This window comes from Tiliqua scincoides, chromosome 4 (assembly GCF_035046505.1).
Source record: "Tiliqua scincoides isolate rTilSci1 chromosome 4, rTilSci1.hap2, whole genome shotgun sequence".
Taxonomy (NCBI): Eukaryota; Metazoa; Chordata; class Lepidosauria; order Squamata; family Scincidae; genus Tiliqua; species Tiliqua scincoides.
In genome coordinates this window covers 110,976,990-110,999,982 of record NC_089824.1, presented here as the reverse complement: position 1 = coordinate 110,999,982, position 22,993 = coordinate 110,976,990, and the positions used below count along the sequence as shown (strand labels likewise).

General features: G+C 42.5%; 1 protein-coding gene across 3 annotated transcripts in view; it reads left to right on the top strand.

The window, feature by feature from the left end:
- Positions 1-22,993, top strand: part of RC3H1 (ring finger and CCCH-type domains 1) — a 139,383-nt gene that overhangs the window by 23,966 nt on the left and 92,424 nt on the right. For all 3 annotated transcript variants that reach the window (XM_066623162.1, XM_066623164.1, XM_066623163.1), the window contains exons 2-3: positions 20,781-21,143; positions 21,921-22,041. In XM_066623162.1, coding sequence (XP_066479259.1) covers positions 20,913-21,143; positions 21,921-22,041 — 352 coding nt within the window. In that variant the 5' untranslated portion in view covers positions 20,781-20,912. The remainder of the gene's footprint in view (positions 1-20,780; positions 21,144-21,920; positions 22,042-22,993) is intronic.

The following is a 22,993-nucleotide window of genomic DNA, read 5'->3' as shown; positions in this document are numbered from 1 at the left end:
AAGGCTGTGCCAATGGGACGTGTGCTGCATTCTGCAGTTGGGTGTCGCTCACCTCCTCAAAGTCAGGGAATGCTTGTTCCCTTACCTCAGAGCTGCATTGACCTTCTGTCAGTGCTGGAAAGTACTGACATAAGGGGTTAGGATTGCGCCCTTACTCTCATATAAGTGTGTATAGATTGCAGTCAGAAATGGTTGGCAACCTTCAGTCTCGAAAGACTATGGTATAAGCCTACAGCACCTGGTATTCCCAAGCGGTCTCCCATCCAAGTACTAACCAGGCCTGACTCTGCTTAGCTTCCAAGATCAGACAAGATCAGGCATGTGCAGGGTAACAGTTGCTGCTCAGAGGGCCCAATCCTATCCAACTTTCCAGCAGCCATGCTAATGGGACATGCACTGCATCCTGCAGTGACGAAGGAGTCACAGAGTTCTCCTTATTTGATCCTTTACCTTGGGGCTGCATTGCTGTTGCATCAGTGCTGGAAAATTGGATAGGATTGGGCCCTATCTGGCACAGTGCCAGTGCAGCTGTGCCAGTGGGGCATGCACTGCATCTTGTGGTGGGGCAGCAGTCACAGAGGCCTCCTTAAGATATGTGAACATTTGTTTCCTTATCTTGGGGCTGCATTGCAGCTGCACCAATGCTGGAAAACTTGTTAGGATTAAGCCCTCAGTTACTTAAAACAGCATCTTGTGGCACCAGAGAGACAGAACATCTTAGTAACTAACCTTGTCCTTGCTGGACAGCACTGGAATCTCTCCTGACTTGGCTGGCGTCTCAGAATTCACTACTCTCTTTTTTATCTCTTTTTCGAGGCTGCCCCCCCATGCTCTGACTTCCTCCCCCAATTTTTTCTTTTCTGTTTTGCTTTAATGTCAGGCAGACTGGGATTATGATCAGGTGTGAGTCAGACTCAAAAAGGATTGGAAGAGGGATTTTAACCAAGGCTTTTTGTTTGCCTAGTTTATCTGTTTTCAAGCTTTTTAATCTCAAGACATACTGTCAAGACTCTAAAGTTGTCAGAGCACCCTGTGCTGCTGGCAGGGGCTCATATTCTCCAATGGTATTATTAATAAATGACCCTCCCCAAATTCCTGTGGCACAGTGGTTGAAAATTGCTTGCCTAGTTGCTACCAAACAGTCTGGCTCACATAATATACATCTTGGGCAAAACATATCTCTTGTACATGACATAAATCTTTTAATGAAATGGGGAAGGTGAAAAGTTGGTTCCTATGTCAGCAGCGGTGTACTTAGAAGGGATTGTTGGCATGGGGGGATGCCTTTTCACTACAGGTGGGTTTATTTCTCACATTTTTATACCACCTTTACCACAAGGAGCTCAGGGCAGTGTACTTAGTTGCTCCCCTCCTTTTGTCCTCACAACAACCCTGTGAGATAGGGGAGGCTGGGAGATAGTGACTGGCCCAGGATCACCCAGGAAGCTTCATGACTTTGCAGGGATTTGAACCTGGATCTTCCAGGTCTATAGCAAGTCCAACTTCAGAACCACTACACCATCCTGACTTGAAAAGATATTTGCATCTGATTCACTGTGTTTATGTACAGATAGATACAATTTGTATCTTATTCAATATTAGAAGATACAGAGAGTACAATGTTGTGTTTCCTCATGTGCTTCCTCATCCTCCGCAATGCATGTCTACGTAGGCTTACAACTGATGGCTCTCACAAGGATAAAAGCGTACACTAGTTTAAGTGCTTTGCATGCTGAAAACTGCTGAAGGAATGATGTAATTTTTGGGGAAGGGGCAAGAATTCAAAAGCATCACTTTGCTTGCAAGTATAAATTAACACACTGGGTGAGATTACCCTTCCTGTTCTTGGGCTTGCTTGACACGTGTACATTTGATGTAAAGTTAGAATAAGAACTTACTTAAATGCATACAGTGAATCTATGAAATCCTTCTCAGAAATCTGGATATGACAGTGCTGTGGCATGTGCTTATGGTACTAATAAAGTACTCATAGAGTACTCACGTATGAGCCCCTATTTAAACAGGTCCTGCAGAAAATATATATCTGATTTCACCCCTTGCCAATTTTTTCACAATTTTTAGACCATTCTCATCCCTTCAAGAGGCTTCTGTAATGCTTCATCATCTTAAACCAGGCTGCTGAGTCATTCAGTTGCCTGTTTGAATTCAGAATTATGAATTTCAATTATGGCAGAGCTACATGTCAGGACAACCAGGTTGCAGTGTGGATTTGCTATCTTCTTGTCTGACGTTCAGCCCAATCCTGAGGTGTCTGGCATGCGGGACTGCAATGGTGCCAAAAATGGCTGCCACCACATCCTCCGCACTCCATGCAGCCGCCTCATCAGGAGAAGGGAAGTTTTGTCCACTTCCCCCGGGTAAAGCGAGTAGCCCCATAATGGGGCAACTTGATTCTACATCGACCTGAAGGTCGGTGTAGAAGCTAGAGCCTCTGTGTTGGGTGGCCAGTCCAACACGGCTCCGGATACGGTGGAGCAAGGTTGCAGAACTACATACTTATGAACACATAAATACAGGAAGTTATCAAAGTACTGTATTATGCCCAGCACAGCAATGCAGTACTTGTTACCAAACATTTTAGCACTGGGACCACTTTTTAAAATGACAGTCTATCACGACTCCTAGACCAAAAAACAGAAATCTAGAAATAAATATTTGTGTATTAATAGTAATGTTAATAATAATCAGGGACCTGTGCTCTTGAGGCTGCTTACATACCTTACATACAGTATGTGAGTGAAGACAACTGGTAGGCTCGCCCTAGAAATTGACTTCAAGGACTGTTCCTCCAAAGTCATTTACAGTCATTCTGGGGTATCCAGAAGGCTGAACTGGAGAGCAAGATTTGAAGTTAGGGACTTCCAGACCAGATTATAGGCTGAAACTTGGTTCATAAGTGATCTACAGCACGCCAATTACTAGAGAAAAAGGGAAAACATGACATTTTAATTTGGGAGTATGAAGATTGCTTCATTCTACATGTTAGCATTCCAGCTAATGATTTTCTTTTTCAAACTGGGCAAGCGTGCTTGCAAAGTTTTTGTTTTAACAATTCAAAAACTTTTCTTAACCCACCAAAAATTGGCTCGTGACTCACTAGTGACTCAAACCACAAACCGGTTTGTTGTGTACTAGGAGTTTATTGATAACTAATTAGTTACCTTCTAGTGAAAGGCAATTTCTAGTGGCCACCTTCAGTAGAAAAATAATCAAATCCTTCAGAAGTAGGGGAAACTATTTTTCATCAGATATGAAAAGGAAAGTAGATGGTCTGGTTGTGTAGCTGAATTCATAATTGCTGTGATTTCCCATGATAATCGTTGCCCAGAAGTCTGTAATTGTTTTTTAAACTCCACATCACATAATTGTAATCCTCTCCAACAAACTGGAGACAACTCTTGCAGATATGCCTTAATTCACTGGTTCCCAAACTTTTAAACTGGGGCCCACCTTAAATAAGTTTCACTTTACTAGCCATTAAAGCCTCTGTGCTATAATGGTGCTTGGGCAGCTGTGCTCTCCCCAAGTAGCAGGGTGTTTAACCCTTGATGCACATAAGCCTAATCTATCCTGTAAGTTTTGCGAACCACCAAAAATTTGGTCGTGGGCCACAGACCCACAATTTGGGAATCGCTTCTCATCGATGTGACCAGAAATACCACTTATGGACTAATCTGAAAGTGTTTTATTAGTGTGAAGGTGGATTTAAATGACTTTCTAGCCCAAAGAGCCCAAACAGGCTCTTTATATGCAAAGAGTACTAGCAGTTCATAGAACAGCAAGGCAGTTACCTTAAATAGAAACAGTGGATTAATTGTCATGCAATCAAAGACAGACGGGGTCTAGAATTGGTCTTTAGCTACAGAAATAAAGGAGAAATGTATAATTTGCAACAGCTGGCACCAGTTAACCTGCACAATTGAAAGACTGGTTTTTAGCTAGTTTTCCCTGGTATGAATGGCATTTACTATTCCACTGGTGATCTCTGCAAAGTGTCTCCATGTGCCCTCAGTCTTCACCGTGTCCAGCTACTTCTGCCCAGAAACCCAGGCACTAAGGCTGCTGAGGCGTCAGAAGCTGGAAGTGGCTGGCCGGCACGAAGATTGGAGGTGCGCAGAGGCACTTTGTGGAGGCTCCCCCACAGAACAGTAAGCGCTGTTCACAGAGGGAAAGGGCTTAGACAGAATGCCGGATTCGGCCTGCGGGGCCGTAGTCTGGCAAGCCATGACTTGGAGATTGGACAGTCGACTTTTATTTTCATACATGTTCTGCTTAATCCCTTGTCCGCTTAATCCCTTACAAATCAGTGGGCTTTTATTTTCATACATGTTCTGCTTAATCCCTTGTTCCCTTAATTGATATAGTTAATGTCTATGCTATCTGTGCTATCTTTTTATACTGACACCAGGGGGCACAGTTTTAATTGGAATCCAAGTTTTAGTAGTTTTATTGTTTTTAAATGTCCCCAAAGTCCTTGGCAATGCTCCTCAAGGCTTGGAATCTTCACTAAAAGCAGGCACAAAGCACTTCTGTTTTGTAGGAGGTGCTTTGTGTCTGCTTTTACTGCAGAGGGCTGTGCAGGGCTTCCCACACCTCTTGTAGCCTCCAGCAGCCCTACCTAGTTAAAAGTAAGTGCAAAGCACCCCTCCTCGCTCCACTTAGCAATGCAATCCTGGGGATCATGTTGCTGCCTCCCCCCTTCCCCCTCTCCTTAAAGGGACGGGGAAGCCTTACACTGGTCATGACCCACCAGTTTGAGAACCACTGGAGTATAAGCTTTCATATTGGACCATTCTAGATCCCTGGTAACTGGAGCATAGTCAGAAACCGTTATTGGACCAGTGTCAGAATTCAAGTTGTGAGAGGTCAGGATGCAATGAATTCTAATATATATTTTAAAATAATGAAAATGAAGTAAAATCTTTAACCTCAGTGTTAAATTCTCTCCATCTATTAGAGAATTTTCCAACTCCAATTTCCCTAGACCTAAATCTATAGAGAGTGGTGGTTGTAGCTTCTGCTTCTGTTGAGATTTTTATCTAAAATTGAGGTGTTCCCCCCCTTCCCCATTGTCATGAGATCTGTTTTAAAGTGGTCACAGTATTGAAATGTATTATTGAGAAATGAAATCTCCATGCATTAGGAGCTTAAATAGAACCTAAAGTGACGTCTTTCATTTTACCTCTTGCAAAAACAAATCTTTTACTACATCTATGCTAATTAGATGGAATGTAAGTATTTTTACAAGAATAATCAACACCCCTTTGGATTTGGAGGTACTTGGAGCTGTAAAGTATTCTCCAAAATATGGTGAGTTCAAGAATCTCGTGTCTCCCTTCTTGTGATGTGTTTTCTGAAGAAAGATACTGTCTGGGTAAACTGTTTGAATTATGTTGATAACTTTTTAATCTTTTTGGGCGCAATCCTAACCCCTTATGTCAGTACTTTCCAGCACTGGCATAGCGGTGCCGATGGGACGTGTGCTGCATCTTGCAGTTGGGTGTCACTCACGGAGGCCTCTTCAAAGTAAGGGAATGTTTGTTCCCTGACCTCAGAACTGCATTGCCCTTATGTGAGTGCTGGAAAGCATTGACATAAGGGTTAAGGATTGTGCCCAGAGTCACAGAGCCCAGTTCTTTGTATTTAAGGTGTATAGTTTCAGATAGGGTATTTATAATGTACAGCAGTGTTTCTCAAACTGGTTTCGAGCCAATACAAGGTGGGTCCCCACTCATTTCAATATTTTATTTTTAATATATTAGACTTGATGCTATCATGGTATGTGATTGCATTTGAGGAAATGTGACAGATCCATACTTTTAACAGGCTACTATGCATATTCTTTTAACAATGATACTTGAACAACAAAGATAACAATGAACTTACTCCTGGGTAAGTGTGGGTAGGATTGCACCCTAGGATTGTTAATTTTTCTGTTTGATGATGTCACTTCTGGTCATGACATCACTTCCTGTGGGTCCTGACAGATTCTTATTCTAAAAAGTGGGTCCCAGTGCTAAAAGGTTGAGAACCACTGATGTACAATATTAAAGTTAGTTTTATTGTGGCATTTTTGGACGAAGTTAATCAGGATACATCCTGATTTATCCATCCTCTAACTTTTGAGCTGTGTGTAATAAAAATATGTTAAAAATCTGAACAATGCAAAACATAGAATGTGAACAGGGACAGAAAATTTTGTACATTCCCCTTAAATCTGTCCTCAGGGAACTACTTGGACAAATAGAGGAGTTTGTTGTAACTTGAATGGTATTAGGTTGATTTGTAAGGACCAGATATCTCTAATATTGAGATGTATGCAGTTATGGTATCCTAATGTACAGAATGTACATGCAGTTATGGTATCCTAATGTACAGAATGTTTTCTGTGAGCAGTGAGTCACCTGCCTTGAGCCACTGTGAGTTTTGTGAGTAATTTGCGTTGGTCAACCCTAGTGTTTTTGTTTAAAAGAAAAATCTTACAAGACTGGTCAGGTTACCCCTGATCTATTCTGAATGGCAGCAGATCTCCTAGGTCTTGGACGGAGGTGCTTACTGTCTGAAATCATTTAATTAAAGGGAGCTGCCTGGAAGAAATTTGAGTCACTTGACATGCAAAGCATTTATCCTCCCACTGATCTCTGATCCCTCCCTTCTTTTTGCAACTTCTTAATGTGCTACTCCCCCTCTCCTGCTGCTTTCTCTTAGAGACTGGGATTTGAGAGACTGAATTTTTTGTCTCTTTTGAGCAGTAGATGTCAATGACCCTTCTTTTTCTTGAGAAAAAGATGGGTGCGGAGCAGATTCTAGGATTCAGAAGAGTCAAAGGTAACATGTATGAATTTTGGCTTCTGGATATGTATTGTCTGCTGCCTCTATATGATTTCCTCCTAATTTCTTACATGGTATATTTTCAGGTATTCAGTGGTAGCAGACAGACACTGGAGAGAAATTTCCTAGAGGAGTAGAATTTCAAACTTAGATGAACAGGGCAGAAATCTGCGCATTTACAATAGTACAACTACATTGTTTTCCTTGGCAACTGTTGCATAGAAAAATAGCTAAGGAGTGTGGGACACTGAATCATGTGAAAGGAATTCCATGTTTAAATGAATTGATCCTCTTTCTTTTAAATTAAATATATTTAAGTGGAATGGCCCTGTTCTTAAATGAAGGTGATTGTAGATCTTTTAGGACCTGCATTTCTTCAAACTCTGCATCACTGAGTCAGGCGTTGTATGATTGTGGGATGGGTATATACATGAAGAATGAGGAAGCAGTGAACTGAAACTTGTAGTTAACACTGTGAACAAGCTCTGAGAGCTTTTGATCTGAACATTTTGTTTAGAGCAGAATAGTATCTCTTGTTTAAGGGTATTCATGGAGCTCTGGAAGGAAAGGTAAGGGCTATAAAACTTTTCTCTCCTATTGTATTGCATATCATCTGTGATCATGTTTGTTTTCTAAGGCTGTTCTGAGCAGTTGGGTGGGGAAGTCTTGCATAAGAGACTTTGCTCTTTTCATGTATCTTGCAGTTGAGTCATGTATTTTTTTTTAAGGGGCAGTTATAATTTTGTCAAATGTTGCTTGAAATGTAAATACTTCACAAGGCTGTAGGAATGTGAATTTTAGAATAAGAAAGGTGTTGAGGGGTTGTTTTGTTATTGTGTTGGGCAGATTATTCTGGTTGTTTGATCTGCTGTGGCACTGGACCAGCTGTGAACTCACTCATCCCTGTCTATGCTGTGAGAGTCATTCAAGTACTTTATTGGTACTAGAATGATTCAGCCTGCTTTTAGGGGATCCGCTTTTGGAGTGATAATAGAATTTATTCTGTAAGATAGAGGTTATTAGTTACTAATTTCTATACCTAGTGGAATCACCAAAGGGCAGCTGCACATCGCAGTTGGCAGCCTATTGTCTTTTCTTCTACCTTCCTTGAAGCAAGTGCATACAAGGATTCTTCTTTCCTTCATGAACTCCTTTCTCAATCCACTTCTCAATGCGGGGCAACAGGAGCCATGTTTTTATATTGCTTGAAGTAGAATTGTGGGTCTGAATTACATGAGTGTGAGGAGGAAGTTCTCTCTCCTTGTGCTTATGTATGCCATTTATGTATGTGTCATCTTTTTTCCTGTTCTAAACTCTGAGCTGTTTCAGGCAAAGTGTGCAGCAGCAGGGAACAGCAGGGATTTTTTTTTATTTGGCAAAACTAGTTGCTAATCAAGACTGTAAATCTAACACTAAGGTAAAGTGTATGAAATGTTTCTCCATGACGAAAATCTGAAAACAAAAGCATCCCTGGGAGGCAGAAGTCTTGAATCAGACGACCAGCAGGGAGGATGTTCAACTCTTTCTCCTCTGGCTGTTTTTCTTCTTATTTTTGTACCCCCTTCCACACACAAGCTGCATTTCTGCTTATGGAAAAAAAAGATATAACCACTCATATCTTTTTTCCCTACAGGGGTAAAAGGAGTTGTTGAGAGATTTTTAACTAGGAAAGCAGTCTGTGGGGGCGTGTTGAGTAACCTGTATTCCATCAGATCTCTGTTCAAGAATGCAGATTCTCATGACTAGTTATTATAAATGTTGGGAGATACATACAACTGCACATCATGTGTCATTCCTGTCTGTCTATACCCTTATTCTTTATTACCAGGTTATTTGGTCTCATAGTATTTAGGTATATGCCTCATGCTTGCCCTTGGCAAGAAGTTGATGGCCTCAGGCAAAGCAGATTGATAGTTTGTTTAATAAATGTATACTCTATTCTTCAGTAGGAATGCTTCTGAGATGTAGTAGTAGTAGTAGTAGTAGTAGTAGTAGTAGTAGTAGTAGTAGTAGTAAACTTTATTTGTGTCCCGCCCTTCTCCCTGAAAGGGACCCAGGGCGGCTTACAACATGTAAAAACAATTTTAAAAAGCATGATTTAACACAGATAAAAACATGTTAAAAACACATTAACAGAGACCATAAAAACAGTAGTCAGAATAAAAAGAGCATAAAACAGCAAATCATAGAGGAATCCAGCCTGTCAAAAAGAAACTAAAAGATGTATAAAAGTGTTAAAAAGGCCATGGAATCAGAAGGCTTGTTTAAAGAGCAGAGTCTTCAGGCCTCGCCGAAAAAACTCAAGAGAGGGAGCCATTCTCAAGTCAATGGGAAGGGAGTTCCACAACATTGGTGCCACTACTGAGAAGGCCCTATTTCTTGCTGCCGCCCCACGAACCTCCTTGGGCGGTGGCACTTGTAAAAAGGCCTTCTCTGATGACCTGAGAGGACAAGCCTGATTGTACGGGAGTAGGCGATCTCTAAGATAGCCTGGCCCAGAGCAGTATAGGGCTTTAAAGGTCAAAACCAGCACCTTGAATTGGACCCAGAAACGAATGGGCAGCCAATGTAGTCCCCGGAGAAGCGGACTGACCGAGTCAAACCGCCTAGCTCCAGTGACCACACGGGCACATCATGTGACCACACGGGCCACTGCATTCTACACTAATTGCAGTTTCCGAACCGTCTTCAGGGGCAGCCCCACATAAAGCGCATTACAATAATCTAACCTCGATGTCACCGTAGCATGGATCACCGTGGCCAGGTCTGCATGATCCAAGTACGGACGCAGCTGGCGCACCAGCCGAAGCTGAGCGAAGGCCCCCCTAGCCACAGCCGCCACCTGGGAATCCAGGAGCAGCTGCGAGTCCAGGTGGACCCCCAAGCTGCGGACCTGCTCCTTCAGGGGGAGTGCAACCCCATTCAGAGCAAGCCGATAATCCAGCACCTGCATCAAGGATTTCCGAACCAGGAGAGCCTCTGTCTTATCCAGATTTAATTTCAGCTTGTTAGCCCCCATCCAGATCCTCACTGCTTCCAGACAGCGCTCCAGGACCTCAACCGCCACCCTGGAGTCTGGAGGAAAGGAGAGATAGAGCTGAGTGTCATCAGCATATTGATGGCACCCCACTCCAAACCCCTGGATGACCTCTCCCAGCGGTTTCATGTAGATGTTAAATAGCATGGGGGACAGAATTGAACCCTGCGGCACCGCACACCTCAAAGGCCAGGGTGTCAAACAGGCATCCCCCAGCACCACCATCTGGGACCGACCCTCCAAGTAGGAGCGGAACCACCGCAAAACAGTGCTTCCAACTCCCAACTCGGCCAGTCGGCCCAGAAGGATACCATGGTCGATGGTATCGAAAGCCGCCAAGAGGTCCAGCAGGACCAACATTGTACAGTACTATTTGGTCTTGAAACACCCAAGACTAAAACTACAGTTTTCAGGATAAATGGAATCCCAACCAACAGTTCAAATGCCTGGGAAAAAGGTTTTTGTGTTGCACCAAAAATACATCAAATGCATTCCAAGTGAGGGCGCATTCCTAACCAACTTTCCAGCACTGAGGTAACAGCAATGCAACTCTGAGGTAAGGGAACAGACATTTCCTTACCTTGAGGAGGCTTCCGTGACCGCCACCCAACTGCAGGATGTCGCACACACCCCATTGGTACACCTATGTGAGTGCTGGAAAGTTGGTTAGGATTTGGACCTGAGTCTCCCTGGAGAGAGTATTGCACATTTAGCTGAATTTTAGTAACTGCATTATCTGGGGTAATAGCCAGGCAGAACTCTGGGACTCTGGGCAGTGTGTGAGGAAAGGACTGATGTTTATGTTGTGTTGTCTTTGTATGTCTTTGTTTTGTTTTGTTTCTTTCTCTGTATTTTATGCCTATGAAGGTCTTACTGACTGACTGTCTGATAATAACTGCAATTACAGAAGGCATTGAATGGTTACCATACACCGGAGCAGTGCTTTAGTTAAGGAACGAGGTTGTTGAACAGAAAATTTTTGATTTATGGAAATTCTGCTAACATTGACTGCATATAGTAAACAGAAAATTTCTACAGCTACAATATCCTTTCTACAAAAAGAAAAGTTCATGAAGCTAGTGACCCTTACAGCCCAATTCTTACCAACTTTCCAGCGCTGATGCAGCTATGCTAATGGGACACATGTTGCATTCTGTGTGTGGGGGGCTGTCAAAGGCCTCCTCAGGGTGAGGTGGGGTAGGCAACCAATGAATATACGTGAGCTACTTAACAAAGTTACTAACTACTGAAGATCTACTGCAATGTTTGAAATAGTAAAGATTGTATTCTTCATTATTTACATACCATAGATACGAGCCTATAAGTTGATCACACAGGTAATCAACTTATAGTGAGCAGACTCTGAGCTCAAAATAACATGATTTTAAATGACCCCCGCATAAGTCGGGGGTTAAAGTTAGGGGGTGGTGTCTGACTATAGTTTTGTCTAATTTTACTCCTGGTCAGAACCTGAAAAATAACCTACCAGTGATTGTTGCCCAAGAACTGTACAGTCTCTAATTTATAAAAAAATTAGTAAAAGATCATAAAACACATTTTTATTCATTAACTTCTAAAATTCTGGTCTTCACAACCTTTTTGTAAACACTATCAAAATAAGTGCACTGTAAACAACATACTGGTAGAACCATTAATCAAATCCTTCCTTAAGGTGCCTGGTATGTTACGTCGGAGGCTCTGCTTATAACATGCAACATAAAACTTATACAATTCAGTTCATGGAGGAGATACAAGGACTGAGCATGAGCAAGTGCAGCTACACGTATTTGCAACCTGATTTACTCAGAAGTGGACCCATTGCTTCCCATGGGTGTTATTGTTAAATAATGGTGCACTGAACTGTAGCCTAGGGCTTTGTTTCAGGTGGAAATGAGAATTCCATCCTGGTGTTTTAAAAACCAGATCTCTAAACTGAGGGTGAGGGGTGAAATTTTTGAAAATGACTTGCCAGGAATATTCTGAAGAAGCAGCAAAATGAAAAAAAAAGGAGGCATTTTAGCTTCTTCTTCAAACTGGAAGGAAGATGAAGGTGCGTGTGGGAGTTTTGAGGAGGCTTTATGAGGAGTAAGTGCTACACTTCCATAGCAGCAGCCCTCATGCAGACTACAATTTCCATAAGTGCCTTCGCTTCTCTTCCTGTTTGGAGAAGAAGCTAAAATGGTTGCCTCTGAATACTGTAATTACTAGTAAAAATTCTCCTTTTTCCTCCACCCCCCCCCCCGTGTCCTGCTTCTCAGCCCAGTCCCACCCCCGACTTCACCAGACAGATGCTAAGCTTCCCAGAAGCTCCCAGGGGCTGCCACTTCATTCATTGTATTAACCTGGGTATAAGTCAACCCAGGATTTCAGGTTCAGTTTTTAGGCATAAATTTTTCAACTCATAGGTAAGTATATACAGTACTCTTTAAAAGTGGATTAAAGATAAATTATATTTGAAATCGAGCAAATTTTATGTTTGTATTGTATTTTCTTCTTACGAACAGAAGTTAACAAGAAGTCATAACACTTTAATAACAAAATTATCTTTTAATGTGATGTTTGACAGTCCATTTTCTTACTCAGTCCAGTAAAGTCACAGTGAAGGGGCTGTGCAAGAACCACAAACACTCAGCCAGTTGTACTTATAGTAACAGGACAATTTGCTATTGTATTTTGTCCCTTTTCAATATTCATAGCTCTGGCAAGTGCTGAGTATTTTTCCAAAGCAAAAGACAACTAGCAAACAGCAGATGTTCATTACCTGAAGCTAGTGAGAGAGTTGTAGAAATTTTCTGAGAATGTAGCGCTCCTTACACCTTTCAACCAATCTACAGTCTTAATGAGGAAGAGTATAAAGCTTGGAATCTAAACTTTAGGTGCAGTGTACACTACCAGTGTTAAACAGTTTTAACTTTACTGTAAAAAGTGAAGAAGTGCATTCCTCAAAGATGCGTTTGTATCCAACACGCATAGAAATATTCCATACCCATGAGTGTGGGTACAGAACAGTTGAGATATCTGACAGAAGATTCTCCGGGCGTATTCATATCATATTGCTGCATGTGAGCTATCCTCAAACATACACCATAGATAGACATTTCATACATATGACCTTAAAAGAATGCTTTTCAATGGAGTCAATTCACATGTTCAGATCTGTGAGCCAGAGATACTCCCCTAGACTTGTAGATCTGGTCCCTCAAATAAGATTATCTTTAGCCCATACAGAGATTGCACAAATAAACAGTATATTCACCAATTAAGTAGACATCAAGTCATTTCATTGGTCTGTTGTTCATTTTTGTGGCAGTGGCTCTCAAGGGGTTCAAATAAGAATCTTTTCCAGCCCTACTTGGATGCACTAGGTTTTGAACCTGGGACCTTCTACCTGCAAAGCATGTCTTCTAACACTGGGTTAGGGGGGTCTTCCCTTATCTCAGTTGTTATTTCCCATTCTGCCCCACTTCCTTCAGGGATTCCCCATGAACTGTTGAATCCATACAAGGCTGACAAGGTCCATTTACCAGTACTGAGATGTTGTAATCTGTGTGTTGGCATCCTTCAGTCTCGGAAGACTATGGTGTCACACTCTGAATGGTGGTTCTGGAACAGAGTGTCTTCTCCAGTGCGCGAAGCCTAGGTATGGAGGATAGGCTGTTACCCATGCAGCAAATCCCCCCTCTCCACGTCGCTGAAATGGTCCAATGGAAAGGCAGAGGCCAATACGGTTGGTTCCAGCGGTGTCGCAGGAGTTGCCAGAACGTGACTGTGTTCAGCCATGAACTGCCTCAGGGACTCCGGCTCCGGATTTTGCCTCGAGGCTGACTCCTGAAGCCTTTTCCATAAGTGGATGTAGCCACAAGGCAGTGGAGGTTTGGGATCAAAGTTTTCCTTCTCTCAGATGAGCTGCCTTCCCAGGCTGACGAGTCCCATCTACCCGGTGGCTGTTTAGTCGCCTCTTACGACAAGTACAGCCAAACTGAGGGCCTATTCTTATCCCCAGCCCCCAGGTGATTTGTTGTAATCACTGTACACCAAATTAAATGGTGTGAAAGGATCTGCTGGCCCAGAGGTCTATCCATGCATCCAGAAGGCTGGAGAGAGAGAGAGAGAGAGAACAAACATAGGACAAAGAGTAAAAGAAAATGAGGTGCAAAGTGAAGAAGGTTGAAGAAAATCCAGAGTCTGGTGGAAGAAACGGAAGAGAACGTAACAGATAAGAGGAGCAAAAGAGGAGATCCATAAGGGAAATGTCAGAAAGGAACAAAAAAGAGAGTGCAAAAGGAAACGAAAGTGAGAGGGGAAAGGAGGAGAGAGAGGAGGAAAAGGCGTGAGGGGCAAAGGTGCGAGAGTGGGAGGGAAGGCGAGGGAGGGGCAACAGTTGGAGGGAGGCTGAGGTGGGTGAGGGAAGGACCCAAGTCTAACACAGCAGCAGTACACTGAGCGTAAGTCATCCCATCCTCTGGCTGTTGGTGCACCAAAGACACTCCTTACCTGTGACTAGTGAGCCCCAGAGCCACACACCTTTGGCTCAAATGTTGCGGGCAGCCCCCTTTTGGTGGCAGCGGGAGCTGCATTTTGGCAACAGACATAAAAGACAGAGCTCAGGCAGGCTGCGAGGACAGCAGCAGCAGAGGCAGCGACCACTGCTGCCACTACCTCCTCACCATGATGTTCACCCAGCAATGGCAGTGGGAGCCACCACTGCCACTTTGGGACGGAACTTTCTGCAACCTGGTGAGGCAGGTGCAAGGTCATTCCTTCCCCCCACCCACCCAGTGAGGTGGGCTGAGGCTTGAGAGAGTTGATCCTTGAGGTTACTAGCCAGCTCTGCCCTTTCCAGCTGCAACTTGCACCCAACCGCTCCTGCTAACTGCGCTAGGCTGCCTGCTAACTGCAGTGGTGGCTGCAACCCTTTTGCCTCATTTTCCAGCCAGCCACAAGCTACCCAAAACAGCCATGTTGATGAACCCTGAGGTAAGGGAATGGGACTGCAGTGCAGTTACATTGACCCTGGAGAGTTAGTTAGGATTTGGCTGTTAGTCATGGTATGGAGTCTACGCAGTGTGCTGCAAGTGTGGGTGCCAGGACAGGTGGAAAGATGACTACTGAACCTCTCATGCCAGCCCTGTTGAGGTGGGAAATGCTGCTGTGAGTAGAAGAGCCATCAGTGTCTTCCACACATGTGCTGGTTCATCCAACAATCCCCACAAGGCTCAAGAGCAACTGTCTCTTGGGAGGTGTTTTTTCACTGTAATGAGCTGGGATGCTTGAAGAGTTCCATTTGCTTTCTGCAGTTGTATGACTTTTCAAGATGTGTAACTTGCAGACTCAGCTTTTCTTCATAGCTTTATCCATCATTCAGTTGTTGATCTAATCAAGGAGAGTCAGTCCTGGGGTGTTCCCCCTCAGCATCTACTTAGGAGGAGGGATGTGGTGAAAATTCTCAATTTTTCCTCCTATTTTTAATCTTTTGACCTTTTGGATCTGTCTTGGACCCAGTGCATCCCTAGTGGAGTGTGGAGGATGCAGGCCACGCTAGGTGACATGCATGTGGGGGTGCCACCACAACTCGCCAACATTTTTAAAATAATTAAATTATTTATTATTTAATAATTAAATTAATTATTATTTAAAATAATTAATTATTTTCAAATAATACCATCATGTTATATGTACCAGTCGATGCATAATTTCATGCAGAATGCATTTAAACAAACCATGTTGAAATTTCTCTGTATTATCAAAAGTTATAGCGAAAAATCCAACATGGGCAAGGTGATGGTACATCACCATGTCCGCTGCCTGGGACTTTGCATCATTGAGGTCTTTCATAGGAGTGACATACATGCCTCCCATACCGGGTGACACAAACCCTAGTGATACCACTGCTTGGACTGCACCGCAGAGTTTTTTATGATGCCTCAACTGAGTCCTCCAGATGCATAGTAGCCATTATCTTTTGTTGTTATGTGTAGTTTGAGCATTGTCTTCTGCAGCTGACTGATAAACAAAACTTAATTTAACTTTTTGGAATGAGAATCTGTCAGGACCCACCAGAAGTAATGTCATGACTAGAAGTGACATGATCAAGCAGGAAAATTTTTAGCAATCCTAGGTTGCAGTCTTACCCACACTTACCCAGGAGTAAGTCCCATTGACTATCATTGTTAAAATATTATACATAGTAGCTTGTTAAAATACTGGTCTGTAACATTTCCCCAAATGCAGTCACATACTCTGGTAGTATCAAGTCTAATATATTAAAAATAAAATATTGAAATGAGTGGGGACCCACCTGAAATTGGCTCGCGACCCACCTAATGGGTCCGGACTCACAGTTTGAGAAACATTGGGCTAAATAGTAACATCAGTGTGTCTCTGATTTAGTCCCATTATTCCTCAGTCACCCTGTATGGATGGCTTTTCTTAGCAAAGCATTACTTCCATCACTTACTTCCTCTTCATCCTAGAAAAGAGACGCCTGAGGGGGAACATGATTGAGACATACAAAATTATGCACAGGAAGGATAAAGTGAATAGAGAGATGCTCTTTACACTCTCACATAACACCAAAACCAGGGGACATTCACTAAAATTGAGTGTTGGGAGAGTTAGGACAGACAAAAGAAAATATTTATTTACTCAGTGTGTGGTTGGTCTGTGGAACTCCTTGCCACAGTATGTGGTGACGGCATCTGGCCTGGATGCCTTTAAAAGAGGATTGGACAAGTTTCTGGAGGAAAAATCCATTACAGGTTACAAGCCATGATGTGTATGTACAACCTCCTGATTTTAGAAATGGGCTATGTCAGATGCAAGGGAGGGCACCAGGATGCAGGTCTCTTGTTATCAGATGTGTCCCCTGGGGCATTTCGCTGTGAGATACAGGAAGCTGGACTAGATGGGCCTATGGCCTGATCCAGTGGGGCTGTTCTTATGTCCTTGTGTTCCAACATCATCAGTGCAATTTGTAGACGTGTTTGTTTCAGGTGAATAAGATAGGATTACAGCCTAAAAGTCTTACTGAATACAATGGTCTTGCTTCTGAGTAAAATATATAACAGTTTTCAAACATCTCTACCAATTTGGTATGCACATCACAATTCTTTTTAATCTTTTAAAAATCTTTTTAAAGAGAGGATATTTTTTTAAAAAATTCTCACAGATTTTAGCCAAGTGAATTTGCAAAGTCATGAATGAAGGGGGAAGTTGAGGAAATCCTGAACCAGATTGCACAATATCAGCATGGTTCTAATACTGCCCATAGTGGTCTGACCTCTGTGTTAACCTGTGTGGTTAGAGTTTGTTCCCATAAGTGGTCAGGATTGTGGAAAGAATTAATAACCGCACCCACTTATCACAGTGAGTTGCTGCAGGAGCATCCTTTTTGGAAATATGCATGATAGCCTTTCTGCAAAAGTAGCCTTATAGATTGGGCTAGCCATAAAGAGGTAGGCATAATTCCTCCTGCATTTTGTTTTGCCTCAATTTTAGGGGACTGTTCCGGTTCTTACCACCATAACAGGGCTGCATATAGTTTGAAGCGCTGTGAAGTTTTGCAGCCTGCTTCCCTAACAGAAATAGCTTGTATTCCCAAGGGTGGTCTTTCAGATTAGGCCTGATCATTTGGCACTTATAGTAGTGAAGACATGATCTGCAAAGGTGTCCATGCAAGCTATAGCTCAAATCTGTTCCTGCTTTGCATGGTTTTATTCAGGAGAGATGGTAGTTTTATATTGTGTGAAAAGGTTGGACAGACATTTTCCAGGAATCCTTTGAGAATATGGATAGCTAAATGGTATGTGATATGCTTTTCACCTCCTATTGCTTTATGAAACTTGTCTCAAAATAGTGCTTTCCCACTCCATTCAGAACATCAAACCATTATTGAGCTTTTAAGTATGGGAACCTGCTCTTCTAATACCTTGCAATTAGTCTCATTGGGGACAAACCATTGCTATTTGCTCATGAAGCTCCAGCAGAGCCACATATAGCAAGAAGTGGGAACTGGAGATCAGTAAGGATCCTGATAGCCCCTGAAACAAATTGGAAACTAGGTACTGCCTTTTAACTGTTGTAGCATGTGTCCACATCCTCAGGTTCTACAAGCCAGAAAGAATTCCACAAGATAGGATAGACAGATGCCCCAGGGATATCACAAGGTACTGCTAATGTGGCATCCAAGTTGTGCCAGATCTGATCAACTTTATCTGCAAAGTGCTTAGCAAATTTGTCACAGTGAGCATCCATGTGCTCTTCCCCATCAGTAGGGGGGGTCGAGTTGGAGTAGACCACGAACCACATGGAAGAGCTCAGCCACACAGAAGAGACAGAAAGAGGGGGAGAGAAAGGAAACCGGAATTGCTTTGTTGCGTTCCTGCTTTTTTGACTTCCCTGGCTTACCACCTGTGGCATGTTATCCAATCTGCATACACTTTGAGAATTTTGACTACAATTCAGAAAGGTTTGAGGCATTCCATCTTCCTCTCTTCATCTCAGTACTGGGACCTGGGTGGTACTGACTGAAACCATATGCTTCCTGGCATCTTAGCAGGAGATGCAAATAGAATCTATCCATTTGTGTTTCTGTGTATGCTTTTGGTTAGTTGTAAGAATTTGCCAAGCTCAAGGGGCTATTGTGCATTTTTGAAGCAAGATGAGGGAGAGGGAAGAAGGAGAGCCCATAAACAATAAATTAAATATTTCTCTTATTTCTCTGCCGCCATCATGTCCACAGAGAATTGTCCGGCTGAGCTCTTCCATGTCTACTCCATCTTGCCCCCCCTACTGATGGGGAAGAGCACACGGATGCTCACTGTGACAAATTTGCTAAGCACTTTGCAGATAAAGTCGATCAGATCTGGCACAACTTGGACGCCACATTAGCAGTACCTTGTGATATCCCTGGGGCATCTGTCTTTCCTATCTTGTGGAATTCTTTCCGGCTTGTAGAACCTGAGAATGTAGACAGGATACTCTGGAGCGTGAGGCCATCTTTTTGCCTGCTCGACCCTTGCCCAGCGTGGCTAGATAGATATGCCCAGAGGGGCTGGCCAAGTGGACAGGGAAGGTGGTGAATTCTTCTCTGAGGGAGGGGGTACTGCCACCAACCTTGAAGCAAGCAGTGGTTCACCCTCTCCTGAAGAAACCCTCCCTGGATCCTACTAACTTGAACAACTTCCATTTCTGGGAAAGGTGATTGAGTGGGTGGTGGCGCCCAACCTCCCTGGCCACAGCTGTCACCTGGCTCTCCAGGGAAAGCTGTGAATCCAGGAGCACACCCAAACTGCTCGCCTGCTCCTGCAGGTGAAATGCAACCCCATTCAGAGGAGGCAGATAACTCAATACCTCAGAATTATGTTTTACAACTTTCAATGAACTTCTCCATTATGAAGAATCTTGATTTAAACAGGGCTTAACCCCTGCTAACTGGTTGAGGCACTTTTTCAAGTGGGTGCTCCTCTTTTATTTAGCAGAGGGAGAGTAACTGGCCCACCTCACCCCAGCAGTGTCTTTTCTAGTGGCTGTCCGCTGGTGTTGCATCTTTTTAGATTGTGAGCCCTTTTGGGACAGGGAGCCATTAGATATTTGATTTTCTCTGTAAATCGCTTTGTGAACTTTTTGTTGAAAAGTGGTATATAAATGTTGTTGTTGTTGTTGTATGTAGAACTGACTGGGAATTTTGATAACACCCTTCTTACTGAAAGTTTTCTTTTCCAGTTGGAGGCCATGATATTGATGCTAACTGGCAAAGAGGCACTTTTCCAAGTGGTGCTCCTCTTATATATTTAGCAGGGGAAGAGTAACTGTCCCTTTCCCCCCTTCACACCCACAGCACAGTATCTTGCAGTGGCTGTTTGCCGGTGGTGGTCTGCATCTTCTTAGATTTTAAGCACCTTTTGGGAGCCAATAATTATTTGATTTTGTCTATAAATAGGTCTATCAACTTTTTTTTGCTGAGGAGTGGTATGCAACTATTCTTAATAATAACAATGATAATAATATTGATAGCACAATATTGAGGCTTCAAAGTGGGCTATATTTTTGTGCAGTTGTGTCTTGTTGATAGTATTAAGATAGTCAGAGTTGTACATTGTTTCTGTATTCTCTGATTTAAAAGGAGTTCTGAACATAATTGTACTAATTCTTTGCAATTCAAAAACTGTCTATGGCTCAGGATATTTTTAAGTTTAGACTGAAAATTGAATAGATTATATAATTTGTGCAGATGACTGATTCAATAGATGCTAATTTCATTCAGCTTTTGCAGAGATAGTGAAAGGCTTTTTCTGAATGATATACCAACCAACCATTAAGTATTTTTTTTTCTGAACTGCAAGAAGGGAAAGGGATTTTACATTGTAGGTCACAATTGCTAAAAAGTGGTGATGTCCCTTCTCTACTTGAAATGCTTCCCTGGGGCCTCTCTTCTCATGGGAGCACAAAAAATGAGGGGGCTGCACCCAAAGATGAGGAAACGCAAGATTGGAATGTTAATTTTGGCAAAGTGAAAATTATGAGAAATCTTACTGTGTTTCTGTTTGGGACAATAATGTAATCCTCCTCCTCCCCCCCCCCCCGGAAAACCATTGGGATCTTGTCCTTTGATCCTGTCCTATCTAGAGGCCATACCCCACAATTTTCAGTATAGTTTGTGACTATGCAGTAAAATGGTGACTCTGTAGCAAGGAGGCTAGATGACTACAACTGCAATCCTACAGATACTTCTCTGAGAGGAAGTCCCATCAAATTTAAGGGGGTTTACTTCTAAGTAAAGAAGTAGTCTGTCATGTCCATCGGATTATGTATGCATTAATCAAATAAATGAATTTCCTTTTCAGTAATATAACATATTTAGGTGCTAACTGTTTTTGTTTTGTTCTTTCAGATTATATTTCACACTATGTGCTGATTGTCTGTACTTACAGAAGATATTTAAAAAACAATTTTTTCAAAAATTTTTTGATTCCAGTGGAATCTGTGCTTTAGATTTTGTCTTGTGAATAAAAAGCCTGAAACAATGCCTGTACAAGCTCCACAGTGGACGGATTTTCTCTCCTGCCCTATTTGCACACAAACCTTTGATGAAACTATTCGCAAGCCCATCAGCCTGGGCTGTGGCCACACAGTCTGCAAGATGTGCCTGAACAAGCTACACAGGAAGGCATGCCCCTTTGACCAGACCACTATCAATACGGATATTGAACACCTTCCGGTGAATTCAGCCTTGCTGCAGCTTGTGGGAGCTCAGGTAAGGCTGCCTTATTTATTTTCAAAGGGTATGTGTTTCCTCTTTCCACCTCCAAAATTATATATATATAAATGAATAATAAGACACATTCTTCCTTTGACGGATTTGTCTTTGCTCCATCTTGTTTTTTTCTAAGAGGCATATTTACTGTGGAATAAGCAAATTTATTGTTACACATGCTAAGTAAATAGAAACTGCTATCAATAAATGCTTCAAGCACTACATTGTTTATAGTTCTCAAATGTATGAAATCTTCAGTAGATTGAGAAGAAAAATCAGGGCAAGTAACAAGAATGGTATAGGCTTAAATGATTGATTTCTTGCCATTGTTCCATATTTAGGATGCATAAATAAGCAGGAGACAATTTACTGTGTGAGAACAGTGTGAAGTTGATGTGGAAGTACTGAAGAATTCGTTATCAGCCTTTCTAAAACTTGCTTATATTATTCCTATATTTCAGATGCTGGTAGCAGTGGTTCAAACCTCTCACCAAACAGCAGTTAAGGCAACTTAACTGGAGTTTGGCAGAATATCTGGTTTACTCTGCATAATCTGGTTTACCAGTTGACCAGGAAACGAAAATGAGAAACCATTTGAAGTGGGTTTGCAAACCACAGTAGGGATTACTTTAAAGCACTGCTGTGAACCTCATTGAAAGCTTTGCCTTTTCATTTTCTGGAATTGATGGGTTGCATTCTTTAGACTGGCAATCTTGTCTTAATACTTTTTCAATTTTGTGCATAAGTTGCATTAATTCTCTTCTTTCCTTTTCATAGGTGCCAGAACAGCAGCCAATAACTCTACGCAGTGGTGCTGAAGATACTAAGCATTACGAGGAAGCGAAGAAATGTGTAGAAGAGCTAGCCTTGTACCTTAAACCACTTAGCAGTGCAAGAGGTGAGTAATTTTCTGTTATATCACAATGGGACCCCAGTATTTGTGGATCTGGCTTCTGCAGATTTGACTTACCGCTGATGCCAGCAGATACTAGGGTCCCAGTGTAAATGTGTTTAAAACAATTATCATTATCATTATTATTATTAACAGTATTTACATACTGCTTTTCAACACAAAGTTCACAAAGCGGTTTACAGAGGAAATCAAACAGCTAGTGGTTAATGACCAAGAGAAGCACCCAAACTGGCATTTCTACCTTGTCATTGTGAAACATGCTGTTTCCAAGGCTCTCAAAAGCTAAAAATAGCTGTAAAGACTCACTTCCATGTCACACAGAGGTTCCTCTCTTCCCAGCATTAGGAGGATTTGCCCATTGAGAGGAACTGTCGTGCAACCCAGAAGTGGGTCTTTAGAGCTATTTTTAGCCCTGAGAGCCTTAGAAATGGGACAGTTTTGCCATGCCAATGTAGGAACACCAGTTTTGGTGCTTTTCTTGATTGTTGTTTTTAAACAGATTTACACTGAGACACTGTTATCTGCAGATTTTGGTATCCATAGGGAGTTCCAGAATGGAATCTCTATGGATACAGTGGTCCCAGTGCAAATGCAAAGTGAAAATCTGCAGTGAAAGCTGTCACTAAAATCATCCCAACTCCCACCACTTCTAAAATGACTACAAAAGAACTTGCTGAAAGTTCATGGTGAAATAAGCATTCGTAGAGAGCTAAACCAAGTAGCATCAGGACCAGAGCTCTTCTGTTCAGTGCTGGAGGGGGTCCATCTCAGAAGAAAACAGAGAAGATAGGACTCGCCAACCAGAGGTCCTCACCAACCAGAGACCTCACCAGCGTGTAGAGGAAAACCTGTGTGGGCCCGCACATGCTAAACTGCTCCTGAGCCCACTTGGGGGAAGGGTGACAAGGCTAGGCTGCTAAGGTCAGGGATACCACAG